This window comes from Rhinoraja longicauda, chromosome 4, assembly GCF_053455715.1.
Source record: "Rhinoraja longicauda isolate Sanriku21f chromosome 4, sRhiLon1.1, whole genome shotgun sequence".
Classification (NCBI taxonomy): Eukaryota; Metazoa; Chordata; class Chondrichthyes; order Rajiformes; family Arhynchobatidae; genus Rhinoraja; species Rhinoraja longicauda.
The window spans coordinates 58,775,582-58,792,679 of NC_135956.1; the positions used below are offsets into that span (position 1 = coordinate 58,775,582).

The window sequence follows — 17,098 nt, forward strand, 5'->3', positions numbered from 1 at the left end:
TTTATGATCAATTGAGTTCGTAATTTTCATAAGTAACAGTGGTTTTTTGAAGTCACAGTGGAAAATTTGTCAAGGTATCCTACCCATTGTAATTTAATTATATGTCCTTGGGTACATGATTATCTTATGCATGATTATGTGTTGTAGAACTAATGCCAACCATTGAGCAAACTGCTAGACCAAAGTAAGTGAAATGACGGGTAGAACACAGTTTGAAGAAGGGTCCTGACCCGAAAAGTTGCCTATCCATGTCCGCCAGAGATGTTGCCTAACCTGTTGAGTTACTCCAGCACTGTGTTCTACCCATCATTTCAGCATCTGCAGTCCCTTGTCTCAAAGTGAATTGTTCAGGTTGATTTCAACTGAACAACAAAAATTGTAGGTGAGTTTAAATGCAGTTGGTCAGACATTGGTCAGCTCTGAATTCCTGCATGCTGCAGGATTGTCACTTTTAGCTTTTATTTTAAAAAGATAAGGTGAAATGTCCTGAATCACAGCAGAGAAGAAACAAATGAGTGCCCTTCCAGAAGTGATCACACCTTGGAATCTCATTGCAAGATCTGAAGAGTTCGCTAACTGATGATATAAGCTTTCATCTCTCTCCAGAAGTGAGGTGACAATAGCACATTCCAAGGTATTCAATGTTGACTAGCAGCACATTGTGGCTTTGTTCCTTTCAAAATTCTCTAGTGCAAACTGAGAGCACAGGACCCGTGAACTGGTCAAAACAGAAACCAACAGTCACTATTTTGTGAGATCGTCCTTCCATAGATATAAAAAAATAATAATTCCCAACCTGTTTTAGATATAACAAACATGTAACAAAATCTTGCTTATTTGACATGAAATTATTACATATGCTTGTTTCACTGTGATGTACATAACTGAAGAATTGAAATGGGGATTGGTACTACCTATCTTGTTTTTCGATTGTGTGCTGTTTTTGACACACATTTGTATCATGATTATGGCTACACATATGGATCTTTTTCTAATTGTAATTAGAACTTACCTTTGCAGCTCCATCCCTTTATCATGATATCTGCCTCCCAGTTGTTGTCAAGCACTTTTCCCTCCACATTTTCTGCACTGTAGCTGTCTTCAATTCACCTACGTCCCTTTTCCCCCTCAAAATGTTGTTTGTTGTAAGTCTGAAGAGATCTTGAGATAATCTAGAGTGTCTTTGGAATCGGATGTACTTTCAATCTTTAACTTATCAAAGTACACAGGAGGAATTTCAAATGTTGTAAATCATGAACTTAGAACACTGAGCTAGAAATTAATTTCAAACAGAGTTCACTCATATCCATTATGTTAATATGATCTTCAACCTGTGAATGCTGGTTCTCTTCAGAAGTGGGAATGAATGGCATTGGGAATTCACCGAGTTAAACAAAGTTCTAAGGTCGATAGCCTCCGAAGCGAGTTGAAAAAGTCCACTAAGCAAAAAAGTCAATCTAGCACAAAGCTTATTTAATCTCTTGCACAGTCTCTTTTTCTTTGGACAAAGACATATTCAGTCTTGTGGCAAATTTGACTTACATTCTATTTATATTTATTTATGTTATTGCATTTTGAAAAATAACTTTGTGTCATGAATTGTAATTAAAAGAAAAGCCTCTTTTATGTGAATTCTACAGTGATCTTGTCCATTCTGTTTACACTTAAAAGCCTGCTGTCACCATGGTAACATGCAAGATGTTTAAAGAGGTTTAGTGCAATCAGAGAAGTAACAACCACCTCCCTAATTGCATCTAGTGCTATAAAACTGAAGGTAATATTGGAAAACTACCTTGCAAATATGATCCATTATTGTTTTAATTAGAACATCAATCAATGGGGTTTGTTGTAGCAAGGTTTTAATAGATTATTCCAAGAACAGAATACCTGTCTAGAAATGTCCTAATGTGACAATATATCCCACTAACGATGGATGTGAGAATATCAGTCTGCATTCTGAAACTGCTTAGATATGATAACTAGCAGTTAGTTTTGTTTTGTACAAAAAGGTTGAGTGAAAACTATCGATCTCCAGTCCCTTTTTTAGTTTTGTTTTTGTTGTTTATCTCATGCACTTAATGACAGGAGCAATCTGTTGAAAATGAGATATTGAAGTCTAACCATATTCATCAAACTGGTCTATATCCGTATCCAAAGGAAATTTCTATCTTGCCTATTATTATCCACAGCCCTCTATTCATTTCATACTTCACTTGTATTTCTGAGTATGGTTTTCAGTAGATGTTATTTTATGTTGTAACTTATGGTTCTGTGTGACTGCTCATGGAAATAAATTATTGGCTTTATCAAACAATGTGTTTAGATTTGTGTCTTTTTATTTTATGCACAGTGACATTTTTGTATTCTTATATGACAAACAACATAAGAGCTAGTTGATTATGTACAAACAATTGTCTTTAATACACTAAATAAATGGTAACATTGCATTTGCCTTTCTTCCTACCAATTCAACTTGCAAATTAACCTTTTGGGAATGCTGCATCACCTTTGGACCTCAATTTCTCAATAACGACATTGTGAAGGTATTCAACATTATGTAGCATTGCCCAATTAAATTAAATAATTTCAATTAAACATGGTTTAATAAGCATGATTTAGGAGGCAAGCCAAGTAAAGCTGCTTGAAAGTGGAACAATCATCTTCGCATTGCTGCCAGTTCCACTGAGAGCTTATTCTGTTCAGCAACTGTGAATTTTAAATGTCAGTAAAAAAGAACACAAAGGCACCACGTAGTACTTGGGACCATTTAAAGACTAAGTGCAACACAACCTTATTCTTGAGCATGCTCTTCTACACTGCACACACAATATCCTTATATGTGGGTTGGAATGAGATGAGTGCAATGATGTAAAAGGGGGATGGGATATTGGCATTGTAAGCACTGGTAGAAATTTGTTGAATAAAAGACCAGTTTTTTTAATGTTGAATTATCCAAGCAAGTTGCAAAGAAAATCTCCTCCAAATTCTCCTAGAATCGGATGAGGACTTTTAGAACAAGATTTCAAATTCCATTCTTAATTTGTGTTTTACTCTCAGCATCCTTAATAAATTGGGTGATCCACAGGGGCATTGTTTAACAGAGAGAAGGAAAATTATCTTTCACTGACTTATTTCTCAGGTGTGCTTGCTGGTATCGCGATTCTTTGAGGAATCGGGTACTTCTATTCAGAAGTTCATAAGACAAAGGTGCAGAATTGGGCCATTCGGCCCATCTGGTCTACTGCAACATTCAATCATGGCTGACCTATCTTTCCCTCTCAACCTCATTCTCTTGCCTTCTCCCCATAACCTTTGACACCCTTAGTAATCAAGATCCTGTCAATCTCCATCTTAAAAATACCCAATGACTTGCCTCCATAGCTGTCTGTGACAATGAATTCCACAGATTCAACGCCCTCGGACTAAAGAAATTCCGCATCTACTTTCTAAAGGTACATCTATTCTGAATCTGTGCCCTCTGGTCCTAGACTTTCATAGTACTGGAAACATCCTCTCCACATCCACCCACTCCAGGCCTTGCACTATTCGATAAGTTTCAATTAGTTCCCCCCTCATCCTTCTGAACTCCATGGAATACAAGGCCAGAGCTGTCGAACGCACATCAAATGTTAACCCAATCATCCACAGGATCATTCTCGTAAACCTCCTCTGGACCCTCTCCAACACCAGCACATCCCTACTCAGATATGGGGCCGAAAACTGCTCACAATATTCCAAACACAGTCTGACCAGAGACTTATAAAGTCTCAGCATTACATCCCTATTTTTATATTCTAGTTCTCTTGAAATAAATGGCAACATTGCATTTGCCTTTCTTCCTACCAATTCAACTTGCAAATTAACCTTTTGGGAATGCTGCACCCGAACTCCCAAGTACCTTTGCTCCTCCAATTTCTGAATCCTCCACCCATTTAGAAAATAGTCTATGCCTTTAATCCTACTACCAAACTGAATGATGTCGCAATTTGCTATGCTGTATTCCATCCAACACTACTTTGCCTACTCCCGCAACCTGTCCAAGTCCTTCTACAGAGTCCCTGCTTCCTCCACACTACCTACCCCTCCACCTATCTTTGTCTCATCCGCAAACTTGGCCACAAAACCATCAATTCCATCATCCAAATCATTGATATACAACGTAAAAGGTAGTGGCCCCAACACCAACATCTGCAGAACATCACGAGTCACTGGCAGCCAATCAGAAAAATACCCTTTTATCCCAACTCTTTGCCTTCAGCCATCCACCAACCTGCTATCCTGTGCTAGAATTTCTAATACCATGTTCCCTTCTCGTTTAACAGCCTCACAAGCAACACCTTATCAAAGCACTTCAGAAAATCCAGGTAAACAACATCCACTGCCTCTCCTTTGTCTCTCCTGCTATTTACTTCCTCAAAGAATTCCAACAGATTTGTCAGGCAAGATCTCCCCATGCTGAATTCAGCCTCTTTTATTATGTGCTTGTAAGTACACGGAAACCTCATCCTTAACAATGAACTCTAAAATCTTACCTACCACTGGTCAGGCACACCAGCGTACAGTTTCCCTCCTTTGCCTCACTCGTTTCTTGAACAGGGGAGTAACATTTGTAATTTTCCAATCCTCTGGAACCATTCCTGATTAGTGATTAGACAATAGACAATAGGTGCAGGAGTGGGCCATTTGGTCCTTCGAGCCAGCACCGCCATTCAATGTGATCATGGCTGATCATTCATAATGAGTACCCCGTTCCTGCCTTCTCCCCATACCCCCTGACTCTGCTATCTTTAAGAGCTCTATCTAGCTCTCTCCTGAAATCATCCAGAGAATTGGCCTCCATTGCCTTCTGAGGTACAGATTTACAACTCTCTGACTGAAAAAGCTTTTCCTCATCTCCGTTCTAAATGGCCTACCCCTTATTCTTAAACTGTGGCCCCTGGTTCTGGACTCTCCTAGCATTGGGAACATGTTTCCTGCCTCTAATGTGTCCAATCCCTTAATAATCTTATATGTTTCAATAAGATCCCCTCTCATCCTTCTAAATTCCAGCATATACAAGCCTAGTCACTCCAGTCTTTCAACATACGACAGTCCCTCCATTCCGGAAAATAACCTAGTAAACCTACGCTGCACGCCCTCAATAGCAAGATAATCCTTCCTCAAATTTGGAGACAAAAACTGCACACAGTACTCCAGGTGTGGTCTCACTAGGGCCCTGTACAACTGCAGAAGGACCTCTTTGCTCCTATACTCAACTCCTCTTGTCATAAAGGCCAACATGCCATTAGCCTGCCTGCTGTACCTGCATGCTAACTTTAAGTGACTGATGACCAAGGACACCCAGATCTCTTTGTACTTCCCCAGTTCCTAACTTGACACCATTCAGATAATAATCTGCCTTCCTGTTCTTTCCACCAAAGTGGATAACCTCACATTTATCCACATTAAACTCCATCTGCCATGCATCTGCCCACTCACACAACCTGTCCAAGTCACCCTGGATCCTCATAACATCCTCCTCACAGTTCACACTGCCACCCAGCTTTGTGTCATCTGCAAATTTGCTAATGTTACTTTTAATCCCTTCATCTAAGTAGTTAATGTATATTGCAAATACCTGCAGTCCTAGCACCGAGCCTTGCGGTACCCCACTAGTCACTGCCTGCCATTCTGAAAGGGACCCGTTAATCCCTACTCTTTGTTTCCTGTCTGCCAGCCAATTTTCTATCCATGTCAGTACCCTACCCCCAATACCATGTGCTCTAATCTTGCCCACTAATCTCCTATGTGGGACCTTGTCAAAGGCTTTCTGAAGGTCCAGGTACACTACATCCACTGGCTCTCCCTTGTCTACTTTTTAATTCCAGAAGATTAGTCAAGCATGATTTCCCCTTCGTAAATCCATGCTGACTCAGAATGATCCTGTTACTGCTATTCTTGAAAGATTATGACCAATGCCTCCATAATTTCTATAGCTACCTCTTTCAGATGCTCTAGGTGTAGTCCATTTGGTCCAGGTGACTTAGACCTTTCAACTTCCCAAGCACCTTCTTCTTAATAACAGCAACTCCACTAACAGCAACAGTTATCTCTTCTTTGTAACAGAAATGCTCCTTGATGATTTGAATTGCTGGTGTCTTCCACTGTGAAGACTGACGCAAAATCTAATTCAATTAATCTGCCATTTCTTTATTCCCCATTACTACCTCTCTAATGTCCACCTTTCCTTTATTCTTTATATTTCTGAAGAAACTTATGCTATCCTCTATTATATTATTGGCTAGCTTATCTTCATATTTCATCTTTTCCCTCCTATTGCCTTTTTAGTTACCTTCTGTTTTTAAAAGCCCCCCAATCCTCTAGCTTTCCACCAATCGTTGCAATATTTTATGCTTTCTATTTTCTGTTTTTGCGATCCTTTGTCTGCCATCGTCACCTCATTCTTCCCATAGAATCTTTCTTCCTCTTTGGGATGAAAAGATCTTGCATCTTCCAAATTACTCCTAGAAACTCCTGCCATTGCTGCTCCACAGTCACCCTGCTAGGGTCCCTTGCCAAATAACTTTAGCCAACTCCTCCCTCATGACTCTGTAGTTACCTTTATTTAACAATACTGCTGACATATCTCATTTCATCTACTCCATCTCAAACTGCAGGTTGAATTTTATTATATCATGGTCATTACCTCTTAGAAACATAGAAACATAGAAAATAGGTGCAGGAGTAAGCCATTCGGCCCTTCGAGCCTGCACCGCCATTCAATATGATCATGGCTGATCATCCAGCTCAGTAACCTGTACCTGCCTTCTCTCCATACCCCCTGATCCCTTTAGCCACAAGGGCCACATCTAACTCCCTCTTAAATATAGCCAATGAACTGGCTTCAACTACCTTCTGTGGCAGAGAATTCCACAGACTCACCACTCTCTGTGTGAAGAAATGTTTTCTCATCTCGATCCTAAAAGACTTCCCCCTTATCCTTAAGCTGTGACCCCTGGTTCTGGACTCCCCCAACATCGGGAACAATCTTCCCGCATCTAGCCTCTCCAATCCCTTAAGAATTTTATATGTTTCTATAAGATCCCCCCTCAGTCTTCTAAATTCCAGCGAGTACAAGCCTAGTCTATCCAGTCTTTCTTCATATGAAAGTCCCGCCATCCCAGGGATCAATCTGGTGAACCTTCTCTGTACTCCCTCTAAGGCAAGAACGTCTTTCCTCAGATTAGGAGACCAAAACTGCACACAATACTCCAGGTGCGGTCTCACCAATGCCCTGTACAACTGCAGTAGAACCTCCCTGCTCCTAAACTCAAATCCTCTTGCTATGAATGCCAACATACCATTCGCCTTCTTCACTGCCTGCTGCACCTGCACGCTTGCCTTCAATGACTGGTGCACCATGACACCCAAGTCACGTTGCATCTCCCCCTCTCCTAATCGGTCACCATTCAGGTAATACTCTGCTTTCCTGTTCTTAGGGGTTCTCTTAGGGGTTCCTTTACCTTAACTCCCTAAACCAATCCAGTTTATTACACAACAAATCCAGAATTGTCTATTCCCTTGTATGCTGATCATAAGCTGTTCTAAGAAGCCATATTGTAGGCTGACTATATTCGGTAATGGTCAGCATGCAAACACATGGAGATGTCCTTTAAAATAGACAATCGGCAATAGGTGCAGGAGTAGGCCATTCGGTCCTTCGAGCCAGCACCGCCATTCAATGTGATCATGGCTGATCATTCACGATCAGTACCCCGTTCCTGCCTTTTCCCCATCCATACCCCCTGACTCCGCTATCCTTAAGAGCTCTATCTAGCTCTCTCTTGAAAGCAACCGGAGAATTGGCCTCCACTGCCTTCTGAGGCAGAGAATTCCACAGATTTACAACTCTCTGACTGAAAAAGTTTTTCCTCATCTCCGTTCTAAATGGCCTACTCCTTATTCTTAAACTCTGGCCCCTGGTTCTAGACTACCCCAACATTGGGAACATGTTTCCGGCCTCTAACGTGTCCAATCCCTTAATAATCTTATATGTTTCAATAAGATCCCCTGTCATCCTAAATTCCAGTGTATACAAGCCCAGTCGCTCCAGTCTTTCAACATACGATAGTCCCGCCATTCTGGGAATTAACCTAGCGAACCTACACTGCACTCCCTCAATAGCAAGAAGGTCCATTCTCAAATTTGGAGACCAAACCTGCACACAGTACTCCAGGTGTGGTCTCGATAGGGCCCTATACAACTGCAGAAGGACCTCTTTGCTCCTATACTCACTGACCGCGATTCCACTGACCGCGAATTCCCCACTCTGCCTCTTTTGTCACCTCCAGAATACTCTCTATTTAATTGCCTTATATTAAGATGTCGATAATCTAGCTAACATCAGACTAAATATCAACATACTATTGCTGGCCACTTCTGACCTCCAAATATTTTGGCCTTTATTCCATCAATGTTTTCAGCTCAAAAAAGCTCAAAACTCACATTTAGTTTAGTCTCCTTCCCCAATCCATTCCATCATTAAAATGCTTTTTTTTTCTCCTCCTAAAATATGTCTGCTCCGCGGCCACCTTTCTCCTTATCAGTGATGTTACTACACAATGGCTGACATCTCCAGTATCTCCTTCATCATCCTTCTTGATCCATAATCATTCTGACTCCCTCCAAAGTTTGCAATCCACCAGTTCAAGTGCCTTTAGCTTTTCCCAATCTGCACAAATATATTAATAATTGCCTCAAAAGAAGCAGAACATTTTAGAAACACTCAGCAGGTCAGGTTGTGAAGGGTTTTTCTCTGAACTAACCACTGCCTTTTCAATATCTTAACCATTTTGACAATCTTTAACCACTAATGTCCTTCTATGTAGCATTATCATGATATTCCTTACATTTTCTTTTTTCATGTGCCTTTCTGTCTTTTTGCCCATTTGTTCATGTGCTTTGATTTGGTTCCATGATCTTAAACTGAGGAGTCAAATTAAGAACTCATAACCTAAACAAACAATTTTTCAGTGAAAAAAGTATAATTGTATGATGTTTACAATTTGGTTAAAATTTATATTTTTGCCTGTTCAATATAATGTACTTTCTCTCGGCACCTAATAATATGTAATGAGATATGTTGTTGTTATTGTTGTTGTTGTTCGTCCTTTGGGTTCGAAGATGATCATGACTTCACTTTCAGTTGGAGGATTGGTGACTGTGGGTCCGGAAGTGACTGGTGAGGCCAATCCGGGCCCGGAAGGCACGCCCACATGTAGGACACAAGTGGATGGGTGCTGCAGTGGAAGTGGAGGTAGCCCGGGCCTTGCGCGCGGTGCATTTCCTCTGGGCCTCTGTCGTGCGTCTGTTCTCTGCTGCACGGGCTCCTGTGGTGAGCTTGCTACGCCAGGGTGGGCGGTCCAGAGCAAGGGACTCCCAAGTGCTGAGGTTGATGTCCAAGTCTTTGAGGCAGTCCTTAAACCGTTTCTTCTGTCCTCCTACTGAGCGCTTGCCCTGCCACAGTTCTCCATACAGAAGCTGCTTTTGTCAGTCGACTCTCGGGCATTCTGATGACATGGCCTGCCCATCTGGCTTGGGCTTTCCGTAGGAGGGTGTGGACACTGGGGATTCCAGCCCATTCCAAGACCTCTGTGTTGGGAATTTTGTCCTGCCACCTGATGTGAAGGAGTCTGCGTAGGCAGCTCAAGTGAAAGTGGTTGAGCTGTTTGGCATGTCTGCTGTAGACAGTCCAGGCCTCACTGGCATAGAGAAGAGCGGTGAGTATGAGATATAATACCAATAGCAATGACATGTGATCCCAATACCAAACTTCCTTTAAGAACTGGTTTTGTTTAGTTTCTTAGGAACCAACACTTTATTTCTTATTATGCTCATTGGTAAAATAAATATACAATTGCCATAACCAAAAGTTTTAGAAGTTGAAAAAAATCATAGAGCATTTAATATCTAAACAAATGGAACACTTTCAAAATCTGAAGACTATAAAATTGTATGTTACAGGATTTTGGATCAAAGCAATGCTCACTTTTTAGAGATAGAATTAATCACTTTGTCAGTGAAGGAAATGAAAATATAAACAAAGAGCTGTCTGTGCTGTCAAAGACTGGTCCAAGCTCCGTTAATGACATTACTTATAGGGCTTTTGTCTGCCTTTCTGCGTGGTTTTCGGCAGGTTAACATAAATGTCTTGTCTTTGATTTTCAGCAGTCCTGGAACTTGCTCGGCCCGAGGCAGAAGAAAATGCATAGCTGTTTTGGTCGGCTCTTCTCTGCTGTTAGTAAAGAGTACTATTAGAATTGTTTCTCAGGCACCCACAAATACTAAACACTATCTGAATTTGGTTTTTAATAAAGTTAACAATTAATATCTATACAAATAAATACAAATAATATTGAGAGAAAAGAGCGATACCTATTTACAGAGAGTGAGAAAAGCTTTTCAAAGTTTGAGTTTAAGTACAATTGTACCCTTCCAATTAGTTTATTATTTTCTGAGAGAAGCATCTATTAACTCAATAATATTAAAAATCTGTGGAATATTTTGTTAGGACTATTGTTGTCCATACACTTCAAGAAAAGTTCCTGGATAAGGAGGCACTTAGTGCTACACTCACTCCAAATGTTTTCATCACAACCAATTTTGACAATGGAAATTTCTTCCCACGGAGAATGGTGAATTACTGGAATTCTCTATCTTAAAGTTATGGAGGGCAGCTCATTGGAAGTATTTAATGTGGAGGTAAATGGATTTCTGAAAGATCGAGGAATTGAGGACCTTGGGGATCTGGAAGAGAGGAGTTAAGGTCTGCGGTAGATCAGCCATGATATTGAATGGCGGGGCAAGCTTGAGGCGCCTAGTGCCTCACTCCTGCACCTGTTACACTGAGTACATGTTAATAGCCTGTCAGTCACCTTTTGCCAGTCAGTGCATCCATCATTCATTACCATCGTCCATCAAGTGTCACCTGACCCTTTAATTAATTTACCTTTATATTGACTTCAACAGCTCACAATCAGCTCATATCAGCCAGAAAATAAAGATTCTATAAAAGAAAATTATGAATGTTTTATGGAAACCCAAGGCAATGTCGGAAATTCCTGTATGGGCTGCTAATGGCAAAGTGAAGTCTGCTTTCTCTTCAAAGCGTTAATCAACCTGGATAGTCAAAGGGTATCCTCCCTCACCCTCCCCATCCCTATCCCCTTTCACCTATATCCCTTTCTCTGGCTTTAATTTCTCTACACCTCTCCTTATCTGACACCCTTTTTTCTCCTTTTCATATCCAACCTTAGTCACTTTCTCCACCCATCTGCCTCTTCACACCCCTTCACCTGTTCCACCTATCACTTGCCAGGCATTGTCCCCACCTCACCTCTCCATTCCAGCTTTCTCCACCTTCTCCCCTTCACAACAAACAGTCTGAAAAAGGGTCCAGACCCAAAATGATGCCTTCCCATGCCCTCCACAGATGCTACCTGACCTGCTGAGTAACTCCAGCACCTTGTGATTTGCTGTAGATATATCATTTGTGACAGATTTAAATAATTTAACAAGGTTACAAAGTGCTTGTGTATCTTGCATGAGAAACAATCTGTTGCATGGTCCTATTGAGCCCTGATCGGTGATATTTACACACATGCTTTTGAAGGTGAATACACTTCCACACACTCAGCTTACTTGTCAATTCTGCTAAATCAGGCCACATTGGTTGCAAAATGATTTTGGAAAGGGCAAATTTAGCAAGGATTTAGCAAAGTGAACAAGGGTTGCCCCTTGTTAAAGTACCAATCTGTGACCATCCAATACTTTGTAAAGGATGGGCAAACCTGGTCTCTTTACAGTATGAAGAGGAATATCTTGAGGAAAATATAGCTCAGCATGTCCAAGTCTCTACCATTTTCTTGAAAAACTCTACACTAAAACATTAGTGGAACATGGTCAACAACATCTTTAATTTTTAATGTTTCAGAACATTGAAAATCCATTATCAAGTCTCTTCTTAATTATCACTTTGACGATTCTCACAAAGGTGCGATTTGGAGTTAAGAGATAGGTGTATACTTTCTAAGATTCTTACAAATATTACAGGTAAGAAAAATCATATCTCATTTTATATTTCAGTCCATTTAAAATTTGAAGTGACATTCTTCACCCCATTGCTCTTTCCAATTTGTAAGAATGGATGCTGTATAAGTGGAAGGATTGGGAGCAGAATCTTGTGCCAATAATTAGTGTATACATTTACTTTAAGAAACTCCTATTTTTGCATTGTAACCACCAATTCCAAGTTGATAGGTCATTGTCTGCAAATAATATAGTAATGCTTACTAAATAATTGTACAAAGGTTTGCTTGCCTGATTTATTTCGATGGTCATGCTTTTTAATTGTCTTCTGGCCCTTTTCAATTTATTTCTCCTAATGAAAAGAATAGTATGCCTTAGTATGATGCAGATTAATCATTGCACAAATCTTTTTCCCAGACAATTTATGAAAATCACGGAATACGTACCTCCACACATAGGCACCAATACTGATTATTAATAAAAGGGCCACAAACGCAATCACACCAATAATCAGAAACATTTTAAAATCTGCAAATGAAGAAGATAAAAGTAAATCAGCATGTTACACATTAACTAAATAGAAGCAATAATTTATTTTGCTTGTTTTTTAAAAAAAGTTGTTTGTTTTGTTCCACCTCCCACCGGATAACCAGTTATCATGGTTGAGAAAATATTAACTGCTGGAGGAACTCAGTGAGACAGGCAGCATCTGTGGCCAAGGAAATGGATAGACTAGGTATTGGGTTGGGCACCTTCTTCAGTCCAAACAAAGGTCATGGATTGGACAACTGAGAGGGAGATTACGGAGGGCTGCAGGATATAAAACATTTTGCCTCTATCACACTGGGCGAACAGACTTGGCCCTCCTATTTTGATTTGTACACGTGCCTTAATGGGTTATTGCCAACCTCCTGCATCCCAGATGATGAGCAGATGATTTGATCCAGTGCTACATCAGTGCCATTCTTCAGAGGTAATCAATTTCAACCATGCAATTAATTGCCTCATAGTTTTCTGTAAGATATCTGGTTTCTACCATAAAAAACCTTGACCTAACTAAATGTGTTGAACAGAAAGGTCTTTCAACTTTGTGTCATTCATTACTGTGGCTCCATCAAAGGTGGATCAAATACTTACATTAGTTTTCTGGACAAATATCTGCTGAAGGTGAGGCAAAGTAGTACTACTTTTTATGCAAAATGATCATTTTTAATAATGGGAATAAAAGAGATGGCAGTTTAAAATGACGTCTAAATCTTGTGGCCATATGGTTATCTAGGAAATAATAGTGTCCATGATAGAAAAATAAGTCACTGGCTGGCCATGCGTGTGGTCATGTTCATGTAGCTTCTACGCATCGGAGAAAACATGCATTGTGAGAAAGGTCAACTTTACATCAGCTCTCTGGTCTGGTGGGAAGAGGAAGTGCAACCAGACAAAGGCCTCTGATTCTGGAAGATTGCTAAACCTCAACGGAGGCCTAGGTCTCTAAATTAGGGATGGGAAAGGGAACAGTGGACAAGACGTGTCCTGTTTACCCAACCTTTGAATGAATAACCTCAAGTTATGAGGTCCTGGACATGGGTACACAGTCAAACCTTTGAGAAGATCATAAGAAACTGTATAAAAGAGGGGCCATCAGGACGTTGGTGGTGATAACCTGGGAACAATCATAGCAGAAGGAAGACCCTGAGTTTGGAACTTAGAGCAGGGTGCAAATCCCATTTTGTAGTGAGGTAGTCAGTTCACCTCATAGGTGCAATATTTAAATCCAAGCTGAGTCTTGTGATTTAGCATAATCAGTGATAAATTAGAATAATGAACCAAATGTGGAGTTGTTGGAAATTAATGACACACCATCCTGGTCGAGGAATTTGAGTACAAATAAAGTATGTTGTAAATAAAGTTTACTTTGGGAGTCTCTTTGTTCGAGTTGATACCCTATTGAGGTAATAATGTTCATAGTCTCCGGTATGCTGAGGAGAAAGTAGCAGAAACCACATGAACATGACCACACACACGGCCAGACATTGACAAAGACGATGTGAATATTTTCCAATGAGATAGCAAAAGCATGGTCAGTTTGGGATATAGAAACTATATTCACACAAAGGGTGGTGGGTGTATGGAACAAGCTGCCAGTGGAGGTAGTTGAGGCTGGGACTATCCCAATGTTTAAGAAACAGTTAGACAAGTACATGGATCGGACAAGTTTGAAATATAGTTGACTGTTTTTAGATCAGGGAAGAAGCACGGGTTTATTAATTATATGTGCTTGCTGCAAGCGAGCTCACTGAACCCCTCCTTGGGCCAGGATCTTCAATGATGCCAGGAGACACAGGTTCAGGCCAGGCTGCCATAAGTTCAAGTTCCTGATGTGCAGAAGAATGGTGTGAGACTCATTGTTTTATTGCTGCTTTATTGCTATTTTAATAAATGTTATGTGTAGGAAGGAACTGCAGATGCTGGTTTAAACTGACAATAGACACAAAAATGTTATGTTTTGACTTTATATGGTTGAAGTGTTCTTTGAAACGTTCTTACATTTTGGTCTAGTCAGCAGGATTCAATGACCATGTTGAGAAAGGAGACCAAAGATTTGAAACCAGGGACTTTTGAGATCCCAGGATGGGCAGGCAACTCTGAGGGGCTCGGTAGCTAAGCTAATGTATTAAGCAAATGGGGATCTCCTATGTATTGGGAGAGAGAGTTGAAGGATAAATGTTCCCGATGTTGGGGGAGTCCAGAACCAGGAGTCACAGTTTAAGAATAAGGGGTAGGCCATTTAGGACTGAGATGAGGAAAAATATTTTCACCCAGAGTTGTGAATCTGTGGAATTCTCTGCCACAGAAGGCAGTGGAGGCCATTTCATTGGATGTTTTCAAGAGAGAGTTAGATTTAGCTCTTAGGGCTCTTAGGGATATGGGGAGAAAGCAGGATCGGGGTACTGATTTAGGATGACCACCCATGATCATGTTGAATGGTGGTGCTGTCTCGAAGGGCCAAATAGCCTACTCCTGCACCTATATTCTATGATAAGCCAGAAAAGCTGTCGTTGGTGGGAACCAACTTCCTCCAGAAGAAAGAGAACCTCCCACAAGCATAATGGATATTTGCTGCTGCACTAAGACAGCAGAATATCACAAATGAAAAACTTGATTCTGAAACTGAAGGATTAAAAGAGGAGCCATCCATTCTGGAAAAACACTGCATGACCTTGACTGAGACAGCAAAGGCTGTGCAGGAATAAGGCAGAATTGAAACAAATCAATACTGCCTATAGATTAGCTACTGTGCAATAACAAAAAGAAATTAAATAAGAAGGAATCGTGGGTGGACCTAGTAAAAAAAATCACACTATGTTATCACAGGATGACTGGGACCCTGACCACTGGGATCGGGATATTTGACACGTAGATGAGTCAGACTAGTGAAAGGCTTGGATAGAGTGGATGTGGAGAGGATGTTTCCATTCGTGGGAGAGTCAAGAACTAGAGGTCACAGCCTCAGAATTAAAGGACATTCTTTTAGGAATGAGATGAGGAGAAATTTCTTTAGTCAGAGGGTGGTGAGTCTGTGGAATTCTTTGCCACAGAAGTCTGTAGAGGTCAAGTCAGTGGATATTTGTAAGGCAGAGATAGATAGATTTTTTGATTAGTACAGGTGCCAGGGATTATGGGAAGAAGGCAGGAGAATGGGGTTAGGAGAGATAGATCAGCCATGATTGAATGGCAGAGTAGACTTGATGGGCCGAATGGCCTAATTCTACTCCTATTCCTTATGACAAGAGGCAGTTTTTGCAGAGGATAGGCCAAGGAGCTGGTTAGGGATTTTAAATCAAAACCTGGATATGAAACACAATTTGGGATGATGAATGAAAGTGATTTCCAACATCATGGCAGTGACAGACTACAAAATGTCTGCAGACAACATGGTTTCTGATTTTGGGTGATCAGATATGGAAACATTTGAAGGTCAAGAATGGGTGTGACAACGGTGCAGATGGTAATGGCGATGCTAGTGATACAAGTGTAGGGGCAGCTATTGTTGACGAATTGCACAACTCTGGGGATGATACAATGATCAGCTCCAAAACCAAACAAAACCTGAGATGTGCACCGGTGAAATCAAATCCTGGTGTAGAGGATGGAACTAGGAATTTAGGCCAAGCTGGATGGGGAATCATTCATCTTGCGTATGTCAAAAGGAGAAACAAGGAACCTCAGATAGACACAAAATGCTGGAGTAACTCAGCGGATCAGGTAGCATTTCTGGAGAAAATGATTCTCTCCAGAAATGCTGCCTGACCCACTGAGTTATTCCAGCATTTGCGTCCATCGTCAGGGTAAACCAGCATCGGCAGTTTCTTACTACACAAGGAACTTCAGATGCTGGATTCTTGAGCAAATCACAAAATGCTGGAGAAACTCAGTATATCTGCCAACATCTTTGGAGAGCATTGATAGGTGATGATTCAGGTCATAACCCATCTGGAGTCTGAGTCAGGGTCCTGATCTGAATCCTTGCCTATCCATGTCCTCCAGAGATACTGCCTGATCAGCTAAATTTCTCCAACATTTTGTGTTTTGATCTTGTCAATGTTATTTTTGGTTTATTTGCAAGCTGATATCTGGCAAGATCCCAAACAGAACATTGAGAGTGATGGACACAAGGTTGGAGAGGGTAATTACTAACAAAGAAAATTAAGAATCCAAGGGCAGAAACTTGGGCAATCATGAAGTTACTGCACGCAGGCAAGATGAATACAGTACTTATTTATAAAGTTATCCAGGGGGTTGGAGTCAAGTAAGATCATTTGTTTGATGTAAATGAAGGATAAGTGTGAACAGAGAGTGCAATGAGCTCTGCAAAGGTTTGAGAGAGATAATGTTTAACAACTATAGTCTAATGGAATGCAATCATCGACTTTGAATAGGCAATGTTATACCTTCTGGAATGAGAGAAACGGAACAAGGTAAACCCATACAGGGAACAATGGAAGAAAGAAATGTGCACATTCTCAATTTCAAT

General features: G+C 40.7%; 1 protein-coding gene across 3 annotated transcripts in view; it reads right to left on the reverse strand.

Annotated features, from left to right (window-relative positions):
- Window positions 1–17,098, reverse strand: part of cd226 (CD226 molecule) — a 122,972-nt gene that overhangs the window by 65,955 nt on the left and 39,919 nt on the right. The window contains exons 4-6 of one of the 3 annotated variants that reach the window (XM_078397806.1): window positions 12,513–12,594; window positions 12,358–12,418; window positions 10,008–10,270 (exon numbers count right to left, since the gene is read on the reverse strand). In XM_078397806.1, the coding sequence (XP_078253932.1) occupies window positions 10,130–10,270; window positions 12,358–12,418; window positions 12,513–12,594 (284 nt within the window). In that variant the 3' untranslated portion in view covers window positions 10,008–10,129. Of the gene's footprint in view, window positions 1–10,007; window positions 10,274–12,357; window positions 12,419–12,512; window positions 12,595–17,098 lie in introns of those variants that run through there. The other 2 variants (XM_078397805.1, XM_078397807.1) reach the window with 2 other exon arrangements.